This window comes from Mus caroli, unplaced genomic scaffold (assembly GCF_978045245.1).
Source record: "Mus caroli unplaced genomic scaffold, Mus_caroli_1 scaffold_12, whole genome shotgun sequence".
Taxonomy (NCBI): Eukaryota; Metazoa; Chordata; class Mammalia; order Rodentia; family Muridae; genus Mus; species Mus caroli.
The window spans coordinates 64,018,385-64,040,250 of record NW_028227267.1 but is presented as its reverse complement, the minus strand read 5'-3'; the positions used below and the strand labels follow the sequence as shown (position 1 = coordinate 64,040,250).

Below are 21,866 nucleotides of genomic sequence, written 5' to 3'. Positions count from 1 at the left end.
GGAGAGAGTGTGTTCTACCTTTCATCACATGAACCATCCTTGAGCTAGAGATTCCCACACTTGATTGACCTTCAGAACAGAGAGCTTATGAAACACAGGTAACTTGCTTCAGATTTTACGGATGTGGCAGGGCCCCAGTTTACAGTTTTAACAAACGGCCTGATGACACTGGACACCGAGGTGGCTGGACTGGGCAGGCATTTTGAGACCACTCAGGGGCATGTCAGTTTCTGTGTTCTACATGTTAGCCATTCCTTCCTGTCCTGCCGGGTTGGTATACCTTTTCTGGATCTTTTTCTCTTTGGTAAAAGTTTGATCGTCTGACCTTCTGAGGGAAGGAACAGTTGTAAACTGTATTGCACACTTGACAGATTTCTCTGTCATCTTTGACACACTCTGTGAGGCTGTGTCTCTGTGGGTTTCCCACCTCTCAACCCCCAAGTGCTGAGGGGAAGTAGGCTGCTAACCTCTCCTTTCTCAATCAATAGTGTCACTGGTCCTGCTCAAGGCTGTGTTCTTCTGTCCTTGAGTTCACCTTGTCCTCTCTAACAGCCTTGTTTCGAATCCTTGACTTCCAAATTCTCTCCTCCAATCAGAGCTCTGCACACCTTCCCACTAGAGTCCTCACCCACCCATCCCCAGGGCCTTTCCCACCCTCTCTTCCAGTCAACAGTGTACTCAGGCAGCCAGGTGTGGTGATGCACACTCGTGACCTCAGCACCCAGGAGGCTGAGACAGAAGGATGGTTGTGAGTAAGGCCAGGCTGAGATACATAGCTAGCTAGATTCTGCTGCTCTCCCCATCACCAAAAATGCCCACTTCTGTCTCCTTTCTGATACTTAGCCTCCCCCTAGTGCTGTCCAGGCACACGTATATCTTTTGTGCCCACGTTCCTAGACCATAAGACTGAGCTTTCCTTCAGCCCGCTATCCTCCATCCTTGTAGGAACCCAGCCCATGTTAGAAAGCAAAATTTAATAGGATACCACGTGGGGACGGTGATTCCCTGGTGGCACCACAGGTTTCTAGAGATGCCCCCTGCCCAGCTTAGATTCTACAACCTCCTTAGACTTTGCTCCTAGGTCATCATGCCATGATTTCATGAGACCAACAGGGTGGTGGCTCCAGACCATGCTGGCTGCATTGCAGGCTGCTAACCTGAGGGGGCTGCATGTGTTTCAGCCACCCAGCATGACGGAGAGGAAGCCGAGCCGCGCAGGCTCAATGGTACTGCCCTACATCCTGTCCTCAACGCTGCGCAGGCTGTCTGTCACCTCTGTGGCCTCCTCGGTGGTCTCCACCTCCTCCAACTCTTCTGACACTGCATCGTCCAGGCCAGGATCGGATGGGTAAGGCTGATTTTTGCACTTGGGGAGGGTAGGACAATATCTTGTGACATTAGCTTTGGGCACCAGCGTGAGACTTGGTGTGTTTACATGCTGCTCCTTTGAGTAGAGTAATCCATAGCTGTGGGCTCCTTCACATCTCTTCATGAGGACCACCACTGGCAGTGCTGTTACTAAAAAAATAAAAATGAAATGACAAAATCATATCTTACCACCTACTGAACAACCAACACCTTGTAAGCACAGCTTAATTTCTTATCACGTATTGGTTTTCAAACAACTCCAAACTTAGTTTGCTTCATCAATTAGTCAGAGAACAATATTAGTACAAAATTCCAAAGGCAGAAAATGATACAACACACACACACACTCAAACACACACAACCTCTTCATGAGTTTTTAACATTCAGTTTATTAGAAACATCACTAGAGAGTTTCTCGTGTGTGTGTTTGTGTGCATGCACGTGTGCACAGGTACATGTGAGTGCTCTCACACAAGTACGTGTAGAGACCAGAGATTGGTGACAAGGAATCTTCCTCAGTTACCCTCCTCCACCTGATCTTTTGGTGCAAGATCTCTCACTGAACCTGGAACTTACTCTGTGATTACACTGGCTGACCAGTGAGCCCGGATCCCCATCCTTGCCTGCAGTGCTGAGCTTACACTGGCTGACCAGTGAGCCCGGATCCCCATCCTTGCCTGCAGTGCTGAGCTTACACTGGCTGGCCAGTGAGCCCGGATCCCCATCCTTGCCTGCAGTGCTGAGCTTACACTGGCTGACCAGTGAGCCCGGATCCCCATCCTTGCCTGCAGTGCTGAGCTTACACTGGCTGACCAGTGAGCCAGATCCCCATCCTTGCCTGCAGTGCTGAGCTTACACTGGCTGGCCAGTGAGCCCGGATCCCCATCCTTGCCTGCAGTGCTGAGCTTACACTGGCTGACCAGTGAGCCCAGATCCCCATCCTTGCCTGCAGTGCTGAGCTTACACTGGCTGACCAGTGAGCCCGGATCCCCATCCTTGCCTGCAGTGCTGAGCTTACACTGGCTTTCCAGCCCCCCAAATCTCATCTTAATCCCTGACTCCTAACCACCAGGACCACCTCAGAACAGACATGCCGATTCCCCAGGGTAGCTCTTTGTAGGAAGGCAAGTGCCTCAATGCATGTTTTCTCTGTGTTTATTCATATGGCTATCCCCTCTTTAAACAATATTTCTTTAAACAAGGGAAAACATTTAAGGGTCTGCTCTTCGGGGATGGAAAGATTAAAGTATGTTATTAAATTACAAAATCGAAGTAAAAAAGTTTGTTTAGCAAATGAATTAATGAATGAGTAGGAGATGCAAGATAAGTACATAATTCAGATGGAAACTTTATCAACTGGAAAATACCCCAAGAAAATAGTCATATGCAGTATTAGGTAGGTAGGTAGGTAGGTAGGCAGGCAGGTAGGTAGGTAGGTAGGTAGGTAGGTAGGTAGGTAGGTAGGCAGGTAGGTAGGTAGGTAGGTAGGTAGGCAGGCAGACAGACAGACAGGTAGGCAGACAGGCAAGCAAGCAGGCAATCGGGCAGACAGACAAACTGACAGATATTGCTGATATATGATAAAAATAATAGAGAGTTGATAGATAGATAGATAGATGCTTAGGTAGAACCTTTTAGAAGGGAATTTACCTTGAAATGAGATAAAGAACTTTCAGACAGTTGGTATGGCTCATGCCTACAATCCCACCACTCAAAAAGCTGAGTCAGGAGGATGTCTCAAATTTCAGGACTACCCTAAGCTATTGTCTTAGTCCCTATTCTATCGCTGTGAAAAGATACCTTCGCCAAGGCAAATTTTACAGAAGAAAGCATTTAATTGAGGGCCTGTTTACAGTTTCAGAGGGTTAGTCCATTGTGGCAGAGTTGTGGGAGGAGCTTGGTGGCACTCACTGTGGGAACAGTAGCTGAGAATTCCATCCTGATCCACAGGAACAAAGAGGGAGACCTGAGGCAGACTGGGCTGGGTGTGGGCTTTTGAAACCTCCAAGCCCACCCCCAGTGCCACTCCCTGATGAGTAAGCCATTTTTATGCAAACCAGCACAACAATAGAATGATACCCTGACTAACTGCAACAACAAAACAAACAGAGACCTCCAAAGAGGAACTTGGAGTCTTAAGGCACAACCATGGAACTCCGTGTGGCCTCAAGCAGACCTCCTGCCTGCAGTCCTCTAAGCCAGTGACAACAATACTTAATTCTGGACTGGCTAAAAGGGAGATCTAGCGTTTTAAAATCTTAAAGTGACCTACTCAGTGTACTATCTAATACAGGGAGTAACTCTCAATTGCATCCTAATTCAGTCAAGCCACCCATGTAAGAAAATTGGGAAGTTAATTTGAAGATTGTTGCATGAGATTAGGGAATGATGGGATTGTGGTTATGACCACGTCTTGTAGAAATGCCCTCTGGAACTATGGTAGATATGGCACCAGGCAGCCCCTCCCAAGTCATGTAGTGAAGGGTGAGGGCTGTAACTGGGTATGTAGACTAAACAAGACCGGCTCTAAGACGGTCATTTTTGATGATGTGGGACCTGTACATGAGCTTATTATATTATCCTTTTTTTTTTTTTTTTGCATTGAAACTCAACAAAAACTTTGCCCAATTCAGTTCCAAACCCTTGGACTTGAGTGATTCTCCTGCCTCAGTTTACTAAGTTCCTGGGACTATAGGCATAAGACATAGTCCTCAGCTGCAGTTATTTTAATTTATGTAATAATAAGTGAAACCAAATTTTACACTTTTTGGATTTTCTTTTTTTCATTAATTATCCATTTATATCTTATCTTAAGTTTTTTAAAAATTAGGCTACTCTTTCTATTTTGACTGCCAAAAATGTCTGTCCTTACCTATAATATGCTTGTTACATATCCAACTCTCTCCTCTACGTGTAGTGTTTGATCATGATTCGTGAGTGGACCAGTTTTCATTATTGGACTTGGAAATCTACCGTTATACCTAGTGGACAGTTTTCAAACATTTTGCAGATAACAAATCTAAGACATTGTGCCCAGATTACCCACTCTTTTACTCTATGGGTTCTGTCCTTATCTCATCCCAGGGGAGAATAAATACCGATGGGACCTGAGGAGATGGTTTCCCCAGTAAAATACCTACTACACAGGCTTGAGGACCTGGGTTTGGATTCATAGCACCCACATTGAGTCCAGATGGGACAGCACACATATAGAACCCCAGTGCTAGAGTTGAATGGTGATATGCAGATTCTGATAGCTCATTGGCCAGCCAGGCCAGCCAATCAGTGAGCTCTTGGTTCCATAAGCATCTAGGTCTTGACAAATAAGGTTTCGGAAAGAGGAAGACACTCCATGTTGACCTCTGACCTTCACATGCATGCTTTCATCCTGCATGTGGCATGTACACACGTGCACACATCCACAGGAGAACAAATATATAACACACGGGAGAGGGTAAATATTCACTAATATTTTCTCCCTTTCAGATGATAGTCTCATTTCTGGACATTTTACCCTGAGTTGTTTGTTTGGTCGTTAAGACTCTGGGAACCTGAGAAGTTGGGTGAAGATGGAGTTGAGGGTCTTGCTGGTGCTTTGGAGTGAAGTCTTATCACTCTGGGATTAATGTTTTGTGACTTTTGTCCTTCCCGGCTGACAGGTCCATCCTGGAACCACTGTTTGAACGCAGAGCTTCATCGGGTGCCAGAGTTGAAGATCTGCCACCCAAAGAAGACAGTGAGAACCGGATTAGCAAGTTCAAGAGGAAAGACTGGAATCTGAGCAAATCACAAGTCATTGCAGAGAAGGCTCCAGAACCTGATGTGATGGTAAAGGGGGGGGGGGGAGGTGGGGGGAGGGGAGGGAGGGAGAGAAGGAAGAAGAGCAAACCCTGTCTGGGTACCTGCCTCTCAGCCGACACCTGTTCATTGACTGCACAGCAGTGAATCACAGATAAAAGCCTGGCTGCAGCTAGCTAGTCTCAGGACACCACAGCCTGTGCTGGTGTCAAAGCACAGATGGCAGGAAGAAACGCATAGATGGAGAGGCTCAGGTCTCCAAGTCAATGTTGGCACAAGACCTCATCCCCCACGGTGTAAACACGTGGGTTGCACTTGGAACTGTGGCTCTTGCCACTGGGTTTCATGAGTCAGTGCCAACATTTTCATTCCACTTTTGAACTTTAAACCAGCCACTTTTTCCTCTTCCATAAGCCATGTCAAGTTGTTAAGTGTTTGTGACACCCAACTTTTGCTGAGAGTCCAGGTAGTTTCTTTCCAACTTAGATGGCTCAGTGTATGTGGTCAGGATCAAGCCAGTGGCCAGATCAGAAGTTACCTGTATTTTGGAGTCATTCCCAGCAGGTATCTCTGCCAAGTGCCTGCTGGGTAACGACGCAGTAATCTTAAAAGTGACAATTGGAGAGGGTAGCATGGATGGGTCAGTAGGCAAAGCACTTGCCACAGCTCGTGTAAGCATTGGGTGGACGTCACAGCTTGCATGCCATTTCAGTGCATGGCTAAACTAGCTAAACCACTGAGCAGTGTGCTCAGTTATATAGTGGAGGAGACTAGAGTCAGATAACCCAGGCAAGCTGGCCCTCACATGTGCGTGCACCCGCACACACTTGAAAACAGAAAGAAGAAAGGCCACTGGAATTAAGCCCTTCTATTAACTTCTCTCCGGCATTTAAGGTATTACTAAGGTCAGCCAGGTCCACCATGAATGTTTAATGTTTTTGGTTTCTCCCTTCATCTTCAGAGCCCAGGCAAAAAAACACAAAGGCCAAAGAGTCTCCAGTTGGTGGACAGCCGGCTGACACCATTCCACAGTCCCTCGCCTCTGCAGTCTACAGCCTTGAGCCCACCTCCACTCACTCCCAAAGCCACGAGGACCCTAAGTGAGTTTTTCCAGGTCTCCTAGATTCGTTCCACTAGGAAATAGAGAATGGCTACGAATCCAGGCACTTCTTAATCAAACCGGCCACAAATGGCATGAGGCTGTTTCAGAGGTGATTCTGTCCAGTGGCCATTGGAATCATCAAAGGACTGGAGTTTGGGGCTGCACTTATTTCGGTAGCAATCCTAAGGGTCTGCCTGACCCTTTCCAACCACAAGTCACATACAAAGTTACCATTGAGTATTAGACCCGTTCAGGGCTAAAAATAGACCCAACCAATATACTTCTGTCAGCCTGAGACCAGCCATCTGCAGCACTTGGGACAAACTCAAGGGTTCTCATAGCACAGAGGCGTAGGGAAGACACACCTGCCAGTCCCAAATCAGGACAATGGTCAAGAGTTAGGTACAGTCAAGTGAAGGTTCCTGCAGAGCGTGTGTATTTCCCTAACACTTGAGGTTCATCAGAGAGTAGTTAAAAAACATTCTCATCTTCCACTTAAGAGTAAAGACTGGAGTTTATGCATCAGAATTCCATGTGAAGCTTTCTGGCAAATTAAAGAACAGTTGTGGTCATGTGGGTACAAGATCCTCTCCATTCTTTCCATAGACACCTCAGAAGTGGCCACAGCAATGAGTATAAGACTGATATAGGTGCCCTGGTGGCAAGCATTATCTTGATGAGGTATCTGAGTCCGTCCTCACTCTGTCTCTTTTGTATCATGCCCAGGCTCCCCATCTTTGCAGACGGATGGGCTGACGGCTTCTGTCCCTCCTCCACCTCCCCCCAAAAGCAAACCATATGAGAGCAGTCAGAGGAACTCGGCTGAGGTAGGAAACTGCAGGTTGCTGGCGGTGTGGCCACCAAGCACCACCCCTGGGAAGACAACACTGGCCTGTCCACGCTGTGAAGAGGGGAGGGTTCCCCCCGCCCCCACGTGGCACTATATAGCCAGTGCCTGGTTTGCTTCAGAAGCCTCAGGAAATGGGAAGGGAAATATGCCAGCGGCCTGCTTCAGATAGGCGAAGGAGCATGTTCTCTGCTTCCCACGCTGGTGGTGCACAAGTGAGTTCAAGTTCACCCGGAAGCCTGACTTCGCTGCAGTAGACTCAGATGGGCTTCATTCCTCCTTTCACTCAATATTTATTAAGTGCTTCTTAAAGTATATGTTAGCTATCCAGACATTGGTGATGCAGCCGTGTGTGTGTGTGTGTGTGTGTGTGTGTGTGTGTGTGTGTGTGTGTTCATTCAGCTCCAGGGAAGAGGACAAATGAGTATCGTCCCCTTTTTGTCTTGTGGAGATGGTATAAATAGATGCACATCAAACTTGACAATGACACAGATGCATGGAATGGGAAGGTGACTTAGAAGTAATAAAGGGACTGTTTCTAACTCCATGTGTCTTCTTCCCAGATTGCTCCCCCACTGCCTGTCCGGAGAGACTCCAAAGCCCCACCTCCACCCCCTCCAAAGGCTCGGAAATCAGGCATCCTCTCTTCTGAGCCAGGCTCTCAGTGAGGTAGTCGCCCTGGCTTTGCACCTCCGAGTGCCTTGGACCACTGCTGCCTGAGAATGGCGCCCAGGAAGGGCGGCCTGTGGATCAGGGCTCCCTTCCAGCGCTGCTTCCTGCACTGAGACGGCGAACGCTGAGTCCCATCCCCTTCAGCCCGTGGAACATCCAGAACTGGCCATCTGTCTGCATGAACAAACCTTTCCCATGGTGGCATGCTGGGCTCAACCACTAACTTGTTAGGCCTGCAGATGCCCCTGCCTGTGGTGGCACAGGGACAGTGGAGGGGGGACAGCCCCGGCACTGATGCCTGTGTGGATTTCTCAGTTAGCTTCTGGACAGCTGTGCTGAAGACTTCCTTCCTTCTCTTCTGCCTGCATCCCTGACATGTACAACCTTCTGAAAGAGCCAGATACTAAGTACACTCCAGGAGCCAGCATGGTTCTCTCTTCCTAACGTCTACTGTCTCCTTTGAGGGAAAGAGCCCACGTGCATAGCGGGGATGGGCCACTCTCAGGTGTGGATGGCTTCTCTGGAGATACCGCAGGCTCACATTCTGACATTCTCCTGACGAATGGCCCTGGCCCTCACCACGCAGCAGTCACTTGCTGTGCCTTGGATTCCATGGAAGCTCTTTGGTACTTGTTTTTCATCTTCTTCCTTTGAGCTCAAATCCTGGGCTCTAAGGGTTCATAGGAGCCTGGGTTCTACTGGCTACATTTCCAGACCCCATCGGATTGATGAGGTGGTCCCTGCCTGCTACTTGATTTTACCCTGGAGAGTACAGTGCAATATTCCCTTTGATTATTTATTCCTCTTGATCATAGAGTGAATTTGATTGATTACTAATGGTACTAGTGCCCATACTCCTTTCAGAAGGAAAAATTAGGGTGACTTGGAAGTCCAAATATTATGTCAACATAAATGACCACAAGATGTTATCAATGTTTTGAGTTAGATGGGTTTTTAAATACACACACACACACACACTCACCTCATTTTACAGGTAAAGAAATTGAGGCTTCACATAAAAAGTGGACTACAGGCTTTTACTAACAAGCCCAGCTTGCTTACATATGACATACCCCAAGATAACATCTCTAACAAGGTCTTGACTGCCTAGCCCCAGTGAGGATGGTATTTGATGGTATTTGAAAAGTCCCAGATAGTTCTAACAGACTTGAGTGTTATTGGCAAAACAGAAAGCTTTCTGGCTATGACTTGGATATGCCCTGAGTCTTTTCTCCCAAGTTCAAGTGAGTAGGGGAGATTCGAGCATTTGCATACCCGCCTCTTCACGCCTTTGCTAAGGGAGATGCGAGATGCCCCTGGTTCATCACAGCCATCAAAGAATCAAAATACAGAGGCATGCCAGGCACAGCACTAGAGAAGTTAGTATACACATCCCAGAAAGCCACAAGAGTCTCTTTATGTCCATGATGGAGCACCGAATGCAGCCATGGAAAGCACACGGGCTCTGAAATGGTAGCAAAGCTCCGGTGTCACCATTTGCTTTGCACTTGAAAATCTCGAGTGTTTGTTTTCTCACTTTTCAAAGTGGGGGATAGTCCTTCCCACATGGGCGGTTGCGGGGTGTAATTAAGGTTTGGAATGGGGTGTGCAATCAGTGACTTTCTTTTCTCTGCTAAGGTAAGGGTCTGATATAGTTTGGTTTTTCTTCAGGGTATGTGAGGCTGAATTCAGATATGCATCTTCCCTAAAAAAAAAAAAAAAAGACTGCAGCCTGGAGCACCATTTGCACGGAAGGGTTAATAAGAGTTGAAGATTATTTTAAGTACAAAGAACCAGGCCCTGGTGTGAAGGAGGAGGGAAGGAACCAGAAGGGAGCTAGAGGGTTTCCAGGGAGCTTGGGACTTCTGAGTAGACCCTAGCAGGCTGGCTGAAAAAGGACTGGAAGATGTCACCTTGCTTTGCAGGCTGCCATTGAAAACCTGGGTGGGAAAAGAACCAAATCCTTTGCCTGTTCTTGCAGTGAACAGAAGCAGGGGTGGGTGAGTCCTCAACTGACAGTGAACAGTAGCAGGGGTGAGTCCTCACCCTGGCCTCTGAGCAGAGCTGGGCCTGTCGGTGCCTAGATGCGCCAATCCCTTCTTGTCAGGCATTTTCTTGTGATTCCCTTTCCATAGTCATGAAAATAATAGCTTTCAGCTGCCCCACCACAAAGGACTCTGGGTGATGGCATAGGTAGGTGCTGGTTTACAAGGCCCTGGCAGATTAACCTCTTTGGGAAGGTATCTTAGGGCTTCTATTGTTATGATTAGCTTGTATCAAGTTGTCATAAAAACTACCTGGCCCAAAGCTATGGATGAAGGAGTTAATTTGATTAAAAGAAGTGTCATTATCAGTACTAAAGTTGAAGACTTCAATGCACTTAAATACAGACAGGACAAGAAGAGGGGGACAGGAAGAACCAGTCTTTATTGCCCTTGCTAAGATCTCTGAGGTATTGAAAGGCACTGAAATCAGTCCTGAGATTGTCACAGTCTTTATGAATGAATGTTGATTGATGGCTTGTGGCTCTGTGATATTGTTACATGTCTCTCTTTTTCCTTCTTTCCCTCTCTGCCATGACAACTTGTCTTACTTTGAGATTTTTTTTTTTTTATTTTAAAGAAATATTTCCTTCAGCATACACTTGCTGAGGGCCAGACACAATTCTAGCCCCTTGGTACATTCAATAGAAACAGCCTGCTATACAATTCACACTAGTGTTCTATAGGATCAGAAAGTCAGGAGTGTATGGCAAAGCAGCCCGAAATCAGGCTGCTTGGCAGTGGGCGGTCTCCTCCCTCTACCTCCACCCCTTGCTTGACTCCAGAAATGAAGTCATCCCTTCAGCCAGAGAAATTATACAGTTAGCCACACTGCAGATCCCCTGGGTAAAACAAGGCGTGTCTCGGAAGCTGAGATGGGACAATAGCCACCTTGTCGCTGCTTTCCAAGTTGATTCTTTCCCTTCCAGTTGCTTCCAGATTGAGGGGCAGGTTTTTATTTTGCAGCTCAAATGCAGATTACATATATCGAGGACACAAAGCACAGGAGTGCAGACAAAGATGTCACTAGATAGGAGACATACAGGTGACCTTTTCTCAGACAGACATGAATCCCATATCCCAGAAAGTGCCTGAGTGCCCATAGCACCATTCTGCAAAACGGACTTGGGAGGTCCTTCTGAGTTTGTGTCTCTATCCCTCACACTTCTCAGGTATAATAAAACGGGGATTAGACCCTCCCATCAACATACGACGGCAGAGATGGTATCCCATGCCGCCAGTTCACTTCTTTATGTATTTGGGTCTGCATGGGTGTGGCCAGGTCTTTTCTGCCCTGGCCTCCTTTATTCTAAGGAAACCAAAGTGAGATTTCTGTCCAAAGGCTTTTGCTCTATGAACTGGAATCCACATTTCTCATCCTTACTGGTGCTTTGAGCCTCCCATGCCTAGATAGAATGTTAATGAGTCTAGCATCTATTTTTGAGGTATTGGTACAAATTGTCCTAATTCTCACAGCGGCCTCTGGGTAGTTATCTTTAGAATCACTAACCTAAGCTGCTGAGCCCAGATCTCCAGCTCCTCACTGGGGATCAGACTTCCCTTGTGTACTTCGGGGCAGTGGATGACTACTGTTTTCTTGGACATTTTTATTCCTCCATAAGTATGTTATTCAGAATTTTAAGTCAGAAGTGCTGAAGGTGTGGCTCACTTGCTTAGCTCATGTGAGGGTCCTGGGTTCTATTCTTGGTCCAGCTAAAGGAATAAAAATTGGCAAATGTGAAGGATCTCTTTGGGTGGGTTCAGAGTCAAGCCATCAGTTTTTAGCTGCGAAAGAAATGGTTTCCCTTTTGAGGTGTTTACTTCTAGCTGACTCTTCAGACACCCACAGGCATGCCTGAGCTCATCTAAGTTGCCTCTTTCGAGTTGCTCACCCTGTCAAAATTCCTTCACCATGAGTTTATAGCTTACTGGGTTTCATACATGGACAGTTAGGAAGATGTGTGTTGAAGAGTTTTGTTCATATTTGCTGTTATTTATTTTGTAAATTAAAAATGGAAATGTATTTTAAAAGTTTATTTTGTGTTTAGCTGGTTATTGTTCTTAGATGAATAAAATGAGAGCATGGAGTTTATGGCTTTTCCCTACTGACAGCTCCTTCAAGACACTTCACCCTCAGGAGCCCTCTGCTCATTTCATTACAGGAGCCTGTTGAGATGTCTACTGTGGGATCGTGGTGTCTGTCTTACCCAGAACTAATAAAATCTGCAGTCTGTTCATTTCTTTTTGCTCTGCCCATCTAAAGCCATCGCTGTCTGAGCTGCAAGTTTTCTTATGGGAATTAACTTCACGGATGCAGGTTCTTTGTGCATTCTTTATGGCTAAGAAGGCACAGGAAAATGGATGGATAAAATGAGAGTTTCTGAGCTTGCCCACTTAATCTATTAATTTTAAAAACTAATATCTGTATGTCTAAGCATTTCCCTATGTCAGTGGTTCTTAAATCTGTGGGTCACAACCCCCACAGAGGTCACATATCATATTTTTACATTACAATTCAAAACAGCAAAATTACAGTTAAGAAGTAGCAACAAAATAATCTTATGGTTCCACAACATGCGGAACTGTATTAAAGGGTCGCAGAATTAGGAAGGTTGAGAACCATCGCCCTATGTGTTTATTAAATAAACAGGTGACATTTCCCCAAGACATGAGTGAATGTATAGGCTTGGTGCATTCCAACTGAGAAATTCTGCTTTTGTCTGCTGTCAGAATCTGAGTGTTCTTAGACTTATACACACTGTGTGTGTGTGTGTGTGTGTGTGTGTGTGTGTGTAATTCGAGTTACACTGAAGGGAAAAATGTTCAGATGGAGAGAAAGGTTTGGCATTAATAAGGATAATGCGTTTAGGATTCTCCATTTTTCCTTGGTCTTTTAGGCCATTTGTCCATTAAGTGGAACCAATAGGCTTGCAAATACCATGTGTCATCTCAAGTCCATAGCACTAGCAGCAGCCATGTGAACACATTTTTCCCCATTCAGAGGATCCATTGCTGGCTCCAAAGAAGTTTCCCCAGAGATGGTGTTTGATTACAAAACCTAATGCTCCAAATAAAATGTATAAAATAAGGTCTGTTGCTTTTTAATCCCAGCACTTGGGAGGCAGAGGCAGGCGGATTTCTGAGTTCCGAGGCCAGCCTGGTCTACAGAGTGAGTTCCAGGACAGCCAGGGCTATACAGAGAAACCCTGTTTCAAAAAACAAAGCAAACAGAGAATACATTTGTTAATAGCAAGTTCAAGGCCAGTTTGAGCAACATGAGACTATAAAACAAACTGAAATATTCATAAAAGGTGGTTGACTTCCACTTGCCAATTACAGTTTTTGTTTAAAAAGAAAACGCAAATTTAGACTCTTGAGTGGGTATTGCTGAAATCTGAGTTTTTCCAGAGCTCCCATGGCTATCTGAAAGTTGTGAGGAAATGTGAGAATTCTGCTGTCATGTCTAGGACCTTGTGACCTGGCCACAGTAGAACCAAGTTGATTATGAGGCCTAATTACCTGCTTTGGTTCCTACCTCGAGACCCTTCCATGTCTCAAGTATCTGGCTTCATTGACTTTTCCTTGTACAGTGTAGGGCATGGGAATCACAGATCCAGCAGAGCTGAGTGCTTCTCCTAATCCCTGAGCCTTGAGGTTTTCTTACTTCAAAGCGTAGACAGTCATGGTTATTTCCCATCTTGCTTAAAGATTTTTGTGAATGTAGATTGAGCATGAAGTCTGACTTTGTCCTTGGGGAGGATAAAATGTGGTTGAGAAGACAGGAACACCAGGTCCTGTATCCAATGGACAATCTATACTTCTGTCTCTTTAAGGAAATACAAAAGTTCTCGGGAAGGAAAACAGTCATAAGCCATGGTCCCTGCTGTGCTTTTGGATGTGGTATGTGTCCTAAAGATTTAAATTATGGAAGCCTGGTCCCAAGGTTGTCAAATCTTTGGGTCGTGGTGAAAGCACCCTTAAAATGGATGAATGTGTCTCATGAAAGTGAGTTAGGTCCTGGTAGACCGAAAGAAGTTCTCACATTATAACCAGCTACTCACATAGTAATTGATTCTTGGTGGTTATAAAGTGAGACTGCCCAGTATTGGCATCTTCTGTGAACATCCTATACCATTGTGATATTGTGGTTCCATGACATAATTCTGTCTGCCAGATTATGATACAAAGTAACAGATATGACCCAGTCCCACCCATGGACTGTTCAGCCTCTCAAACTATGAACCAAAGGAAACCAACTTTCCTTATCAAGTACCTAGCCTCAAGGATTTTGCTATAGCAACAGAACACTCATATCAGTTCTGAACCTCACGCCTGGCAAGACCAGAAGGCACAGCCAGGAGCTCAAAAGGCTCCGCCTCCCCTCTGCTTCACTTGGGTTCTAGCTGACTTTGAAAAGCAGGAAAGTTCTTTCCCCGCAGAAGGAAGCCATGGCCATGGGTATGTCTCTTAGAGAAGGTCAAAGATGCAGTTATGATCCTACAGAAGCCAGGTGAACTAGCTTTCTCTGGCCTCAAGCAGTATGTGAATACTCTTCATGAATGCAGTGTGTGTGTGTGTGTGTGTGTGTGTGTGTACCATGAACTGTGTGTGTCTCTTGGTCAAAATGACATTTATGGCATTGTGTTTTCTTTCCCATCTATCCCATGTCCTCATTTAAAGAGCTGCACCCAGAGCTCAGAGTTAGAGGCAACATTACGTTCGTAGAACTTGATCCACAACAAACTACTTTATTATGAAATCTATGCTGCTGGGTATAAAAACACTCAAGCTAAAAAAACAAAACAACAACAACAACAAAAAAACCACTCAAGCTTACACAATTACAGAGCTGTAACAGGTCACAAGTCTCAGGGTCAATTGTTATACTCGGGTGTTGTGGATCTGTCTGGGTCAGTGCGTCTACATCTTCTTCTGCCTGGCTTCCTCTTCAATCAGACTTTCCTGGAAATATAAAACATGCTTATGAATGTTGAACGGACTAGCTGAAGAATTTCATTGTTTCTGACGTTTTCTAAAATCCAGATCTAAGGACGGGTGCATTTGTCATCATTGTGCTAGAAACACAGCAGACAGCATCTTGTGGACCTGTTGACATAAAATCTACATTAGCCACATAAAGGATGACGTTGTGAGGAAGGACTGAGTCAAATCAGCATTGGGATGCTTCATGATGCCATGTGTGGGGACTTTTGGTGCTGCTTATTTTGATTGGCCTATAAGCAATATTAGAACTAGAAAGGGAATAAAGATGCTTGCCCACCTTCACTTCTGTCCATTGGGTGTGAAAAGTGAAGTCACCAGAGAAAAAATTCTTAAAAATCACCCTTATTTTCATGTATGATTTACTAAGGATTTCCCTGTTCCATGGAGTAGCCAGCAGGTGGCTTCATGCTTTCTGAACTGCCACGAATCAATGGGACAGTAGCTCAGAGAACACTGGCACTCAACTCTGGGTTCACTTTCCCCTGTTTCATACTTGTGTTCTCATGAACAACCTGTATTGCACCCAGGGTTAGGGGACACACCCCTGTAACTGTAGCTTCTCTGGAGGCTGAAAGAAGAAACCGCAAATTCAAGTTCAACTTGGGCTGCACAGCAAGTCTGAAGCCAGCCTGGGAAACTTAGTGGGATTCTGTCTCACAATTTAAAAAAAAATCACTTTTAAAAAAAAAAAAAGGGCTGGTGAGATGGCTCAGTGCGTAAGAGCACCCGACAGCTCTTAGCTCTTCCAAAGGTCCGGAGTTCAAATCCCAGCAACCACATGGTGGCTCACAACCATCCGTAATGATCTGACTCCCTCTTCTGGAGTGTCTGAAGACAGCTACAGTGTACTTACATATAATAAATAAATAAATAAATAAATAAATAAATAAATAAATCTTAAAAAAAAAAAAAAAAAGGAGGAGGGCTAAGGATATAATGTAGCGGATACAGTGCTTGCCCGGGCATGTTCTTATCTGGGATCAATACCCAGCAACAAAGAGGAGAGAGGGGAGAGGCTGAGAAGGGATGTTATATCAGGCCAACAAATGTCCCTTCTGGTGGGCATTTAGGACTAACAAAACTGCAAGTCAAACCTGTGGCTCTGAGTTATAAACTTTCTAAGTTTACAACTTAACTGTAATCCAAGTGGGGGATGACCTAGAGCCTTGTCCTTGCTTTCCATCCTTCGCAGGGTCCTGGGAGCTACAGCTGCGCCAAGGGCAGGGTAGGCATCAGCTCCGAGGTGAGTAGTTAGGGATGAGCATCCTTTAAGAACTGGAGGACTACAGTAGGAAGAAATCTGCCGGTCACTGCAAAGGTTGACTGCAGTGAGTATATAAAGGTTATACAGACATATTTGAATCAATTTAAGAAAGAAAATAGTTTCCAAATGTGAGTGCTCTTTAAGCACAGTGGACATGCTGTGAGGTAGCTAGGGTCCTGCTTCAGGAGTGAGTCAGGTATCTGAGGAACTGGTAGATCACTGCATCCAAAGTCCCTTTTGTCTCTAGCTCTATGTGGTGTCGACTGTAACTCACCAGAGCTCCTCGCAGATCCCTGAGGGGTGAACGGGGCCAGTGGACAGTACATTCGAAGTGCTGGGGTTCTGCCATTTGATCCACCTCCTTGCCCATCTGGAGATAAAGAATGAGGCCCTCAAACATGAAGGTAAAGCAGAACAGTTTCCATTTGCATCAAGATTTGTCTGTGGAGAATGAGGCCTGGGGACTTAGGAGGCTGAGTGGGAGGCTTGGAGAGCTGTAAGGTCTAGGGATTTTAAGGTTGCACTTTTAAAGAATGAGCTGCAGTTTAGGAGGTAATGGGACAGTGTACTCCCAGACAGGAGTGAGGTGCTCTGAGCCTCATGAACAGACTGTACAAATGATACAAGAGCTTTCCAGTCCTGATCGGGCTGGGTTTCTCTTTGCTACATTGGTTTTGTTGCTGCCGTTCTTTCATTTTTATCTCAACTGGCATTTCATTTTGTACCCCAGATTGCTCTGAGACTCACTGTGTATCCTGGTCTAACCTTGAACTAGCTTAGAGTGGTGTGTTTGCATCTCAAATTGACAGGGGGTGGAGTTGTGATGGTTGCTTTTAATAGTCAACTTGACCCAATGTAGAATCACCTGCGAAGAGACTCTGTCTAGAGCAGGGTGGCCGGTGAGCATGCCTAGAGGCATCGTCATGCATGTTTATGATATGGGAAGATGGAGTCGATTGTGGGCAGCACCACTATAGTTGTAGGCATGAATACATTTATTTATTCTTTCTCAGTTCTTGACTATGAATCTAACTAGCTGTTCTGAATTCCTACCTTCACATCCCTGCAATGCTGGATCCCTGGAACTGTAAGCCATATAAGCCATTTTCCTGTAAATTACTTTTTATCACAACAGAAATCAAACCGGGACAGAAATCTTCCTTTTTAGCCTTCAAAGGACTGTACCTACAGGTGTGAGCCCCACCCTCAGCGAGGTTGGATTGATTTCTTCTAGGACTACATCCTAGTCCCATGACATTATCTTCCCAAAGAATCTATAGAGTGAGGTCTTCAGGAAGTTACGTCAATTATGTTTTCCACTTCACAACCTTACATTTGATAATTCATGGATTTGAACATTCTCCATGTTCTTTGCTTAAATGAGACAAGAAATAATGGCACTTATGTCCTTAATACCAATACTTACTGGCAAATTACACAAGAGCATCCATAGCAGAGATATTTGAGAGCACGGTGCCTTGTGATACACTTGGTATCCCACCCTCTTCACCCACCTGTCCTGTTTGCTTCCTTTGTCTTTGTCCAAAGTGCAAGGAGGAATTTGCCTCCTACTCTGTGAAGTCTTATCTCACTAAAGTCAGTCTTTAGAGTAAGCTCAGCGTAGTAACACTGAGGCTTGCACTATCTGGCTCATGCAGTTTGACGCGAGTCAAGTCAGTGCTGGGAAACTTACCTCTTGGAAAGAATCAACCAAGTGTTCAGTGTTTCTCTTTCCCCCAGGGCGCAACCCATAGGACCAGTGCTGGCTGGAGCAGCCTTCCAAACACACAGTCAGCAGTAGAATGCCGGCCATCAGTTTGAGGATCATGTCCACTCTAAGGGACATCAAGACACGGAGTGAAGAATGCTTAGCAAAGAGGCCAGCTCCTGGACCACTGGCTTCACAGAAACTGCAGAGGTAGTCACACAGCTTGTTTAAAGACAAGAAAACACAGGGGCATCTACCTGACTTGAGCTTCACAGACATGGGACAGACACCTGTAGTTGATTCTGGCATACACAGGACTTCTCTGTGGTAACATAGTCCATTTTTTGTTAATCTGGGCTCCCTGAAACCTGCAATTCATCCCTTACCAAGTTGAAACTTTGCCCATGCATCGCCCTTTATAGGTTTGTTCTCAACTCTGTTGTTCACAAGGTTAGAGCTGGGCCATCTGCTCTGAAAGGGAAGCGCCTTCTAAGTTCCTCTGGCTAATGAAAGGTTGCATGACTGGTACACTGCGGCAACTGCTGACATTTTTCTGTGTGGCATCTAGTCTTCAAAGCATTACAGCTGGCCGGAACCAGCTTCAAGACTGAGGGAGAACTAAATACTGATCCAGATGAAGGCACTTAGCTCGGATGCCCTCCTTGCCAAGTAAGTGTATAGTTAGTTGATAAAACGTCCCTCCAAGCCCGGCGTGGTGGCGCATGCTTTTAATCTCAGCCCTCAGGAGGCAGAGGCAGGCGAATTTCCGAGTTCGAGGCCAGCCTGGTCTACAGAGTGAGTTCCAGGACAGCCAGGGCTACACAGAGAAACCCTGTCTCGAAAACAAAGCAAACCAAACAAAAAAAAAAAAAGTTCCTCCAAGTTAATTTCATCTGATGGGAATGAGGCTAAAAATCAAGGTCCAACACTGCTGGCTTCCTCAAAGGTTGGCTCTCCCCCAAAGCTGGTGGGTGATAAGGGCAGTCAGTAAAGGGCAAGGCTTCCTTGGATACAATCACAACGCGTGTGATGACTTGAGCCCTCAGTGCAAAAACACCCTTTAGACATACAGTAATAAGCAACATTAACAACAATGCTAGAACAACAAAGAACTGTACCTGTTTGGATGTGAAAGCCAAAGGGATATCGAGCTTCCGTTGGTAGGTTGAGTACTTCGAAGTTTCTGTCTACCTAGCTTCCTTTTTATATGATTTTTTTTTTCTGGGACACTGATGTCTTCCCCGCTGGTGAGCACAGTTGCGGCGCAGACCATAGTCTTAATAGTAAGTTTTAAACCCTCACAAAAAGCCTCTTAATGGTGAACGTAATTGCAACACCTGCTGGTCTATCTGTTGCATTTTCTTAAACCTGGTCATTAAAATCTTAGCTAAAACTTTCACAGCTGAAGCTACCATTCTAAGGGATTAAAACCCAGCCACGTTGAATTCCCCTGAGGAAGCTGGCAGCCCAATGCAGAGTTCAAGGATAATCGATGACCTAGGTTTGGTGAAGTTAAAGACACACTGAAAAACTCACAGGGAAGTTAGGTGATAAATACAGAAAGCTGAGACAGAGTACCTGAGAGCTTAGCATTTGGGTCTCTGTAAGAGGAGACATTTAAATCAGATGACCATAGTGTTGTTCCATGATTTAGGGCTGGTGAAATGGCTCAGTGGTTAGAGGTTGCTCCCAATCCTGACAGCCTGAATTCTATCCCAGGGTCCCACAGGGTGGAATAAGAGAATTGATTTCTCAAGTTGTCCTCTGACCTTCGTGCATATGCTATGGCACATTCACACAGACTGACAGACAGACAGACAGACACAGACATAATAATTTGTTTTTTTCTTTTCTCCTTTTAAAGATTGTATTTATTTATTTATTTTTTTTAATACGTGATGAGTACACTGCCGCTGTCTTCAGACACACCAGAAGAGGGCATCAGATCCCACTACAGATGGTTCTGAGCCACCATGTGGTTGCTGGGAATTGAACTCAAGACCTCTGGAAGAGCACTCAGTGCTCTTAACCACTGAGCCATGTTTTTGTTTTTCAAGACTGGGTTTCTGTTTAGTCTCGGTGGAACTATGTAGACCAGGCTGATTTTGAACTCAGAGCTCTGCCTGCCTCTGAAAATTTTGCTATCTTTACCCTGTCTATAACCCATGAAAGTTGTTTCTAAGCCATCTGCCTGTTAGTAGCTCTTTGTATCAAATCATCATTCAGTCTCTCTATATATGGGTTTTAATGAGTCACTGAGTGAATAGAGGACTTTTTGAAAAACCAGTTTTAGCAGATGCTGCCTCTGTTTCAGAATGAAACCTCTGTTTTCAATACACTGTGAAAATCTGCTCCGCTACCTAAGCTGTACAAGTGCTTTAAAAGTTAACACAATTCTTTCTGCCATTGCTCAGTGTCCTTTGAAATAGCAAACCCTCCATTTGCAAGAGCTTCAAGTAAAGAGTAAGAACAGAAGGCCCACATAAGCAGCATTAACTCCCAGGTCATCTGTGCTCAGTCCTCATGGCAGGGTAGGGAAGAGGGACTTTGCAGTGACTGAATCATTTTATGTAGATGCTTTCACTAACACACTACTCTGGCACAAAGAGCAAAAGAACCTCCTCTCTCTAAAGGATGGGGGTGAGGGGAGTTTTCCGTTCCTTAAGTTTGAACAATTCGGATTTAAACTGCCCACTGTATTTTGTTTGTTAGAGATGAGCTTCTAAATGTCACTCAAGAGAAGACTGTGGTGTTTGGCTAGGACTAACAGTAACAAGGAGCCCTGTTGTCAGTGGGCTGCTCATCTCAATGTTTCTGTACTGATTAAAAAAAAAAATTAAAACATTTCAAATTGTTTATGAATAGGGTAACACAGACTCAAAACTTCAGATACAGCCAAGTATACTTAGTCTTGCCTTAGGTCACACAGAGCCTATGGACAGAACCCAAAATCTGCATTACTTTCGACAGCATCAAATAGGCTCTTAAACCATTAAGCAGTCAGTGAGGTTCTGAGGCTTAATGGTAGACTTTTAGATCTCTCATGATTGCATGCTTAGGCCAATTTACCCAAGACCTGAAATTGACAAATCGGGTTTAAGTAATTGGACTTTTATAATTGTCACAATTTTCTAAATTCAAAAGAACGGTTCTATAGGGAAAAAAAACGACTTCATTTTCAACATTAAAATAGCTCAAAATGGTAGCAGTGATGATTTTGTAACCTTCCCGAATGATGGGTGAACAACCTCTGTCTTGCCCTAATGTAAAATCTCAGCAGGAGGACTGTGGGGCTAACTGCCACTCACACTGCTAAGCCAGGCAGTAAAAGGGCTGAGAATAAAACCTTGGGGAACATGTTTTATCCTGAAATAATGCAGCCACTTTCCTTTGTAGTTTGACGCTTTTCATTTTAAAGATACTATCTCCTTGGGGAATTTAATATAGTTCTAGAGTTTTTTATGTATAAAAGATGATTTAAAGTACACTTGGGGGTAGACTTATGACATAAATAACAGATTCATAAAATGAACTGGAGAAAATAGGTCTTAATAATGGAATCCATCATAATAATGACTTTATAACATTTCTTATTCAAAAATCCCGTCAAATGGTTTCTGAGGAACTTGACTGTATCAGAGCCTGACATGTATTGTCTTCGACAGTTACTCCAGCAGAGACCTGAATTATATCAATGGAAATCACCCAGCTGATTTGGGCTGAGAACCTTTCTGCAGCCCTCCCACATTCACGCCAAGCCTTACTATTTGGAACCTTCCTCCTTTTTACAAATCTCTCTCCTAGATCTCCTACTCAACACAGCAAACCATCAGTGATGTTCATCAGCTACAGAGCCACACAGATCACTTGGTGCCTTCCCCAGTGCAGAACTGGAAGTGCTGGAGCAAGGCGGTCTGTGCAAAAACAGACAGGAAACCACGCCCGACAAGTAAATGTGCTTTAATGGCTTTTTCAGGAAACCTAATCCGTTAAGAGCACAGCGCTGTGTGGTCCACTCCTACATGGCACCATCATGAAGAACTGTGGGAAATGTAGAAAGT

General features: G+C 45.0%; 2 protein-coding genes across 3 annotated transcripts in view; one reads left to right on the top strand and one right to left on the bottom strand.

Annotated features, from left to right (window-relative positions):
* The window catches only part of Dock5 (dedicator of cytokinesis 5), a 192,279-nt gene extending 180,213 nt beyond the window's left edge, over positions 1-12,066 (top strand). The window contains exons 48-52 of the mRNA XM_021181410.3: positions 1,182-1,348; positions 5,028-5,196; positions 6,128-6,266; positions 6,995-7,095; positions 7,679-12,066. Coding sequence (XP_021037069.1) covers positions 1,182-1,348; positions 5,028-5,196; positions 6,128-6,266; positions 6,995-7,095; positions 7,679-7,783 — 681 coding nt within the window. The 3' untranslated portion in view covers positions 7,784-12,066. The remainder of the gene's footprint in view (positions 1-1,181; positions 1,349-5,027; positions 5,197-6,127; positions 6,267-6,994; positions 7,096-7,678) is intronic.
* A 2,220-nt stretch (positions 12,067-14,286) lies between these two features.
* On the bottom strand, positions 14,287-21,769 carry Gnrh1 (gonadotropin releasing hormone 1). Of its 2 annotated transcripts, XM_029468744.2 has the most exons (4): positions 18,924-21,769; positions 17,791-17,932; positions 16,372-16,467; positions 14,287-14,791 (listed from the first exon to the last, which is right to left on the bottom strand). In XM_029468744.2, the coding sequence occupies exons 1-4, from the start codon at positions 19,076-19,078 to the stop codon at positions 14,750-14,752; spliced, it is 435 nt and encodes a 144-aa protein (XP_029324604.2). In that variant the 5' UTR covers positions 19,079-21,769; the 3' UTR covers positions 14,287-14,749. The 2 variants fall into 2 exon arrangements, with proteins under 2 accessions (XP_029324604.2, XP_021038275.2); XM_021182616.3 differs by having other exon boundaries at positions 17,791-19,020.
* Between the last annotated feature and the right edge of the window lie 97 nt (positions 21,770-21,866).

What these genes read in the sequence shown, in the direction of transcription:
- Gnrh1 (XM_021182616.3), bottom strand. Translation starts at nt 18,114, where the DNA reads ATGCCAGAATCAACTACAGGTGTCTGTCCCATGTCTGTGAAGCTCAAG. An exon ending in TGGTTGATTCTTTCCAAGAG is followed by an intron (nt 16,468 to 17,790) that starts GTAAGTTTCCCA and finishes CTTTATCTCCAG; the next exon opens with ATGGGCAAGGAGGTGGATCA. An exon ending in GGGATCTGCGAGGAGCTCTG is followed by an intron (nt 14,792 to 16,371) that starts GTGAGTTACAGT and finishes TTATATTTCCAG; the next exon opens with GAAAGTCTGATTGAAGAGGA.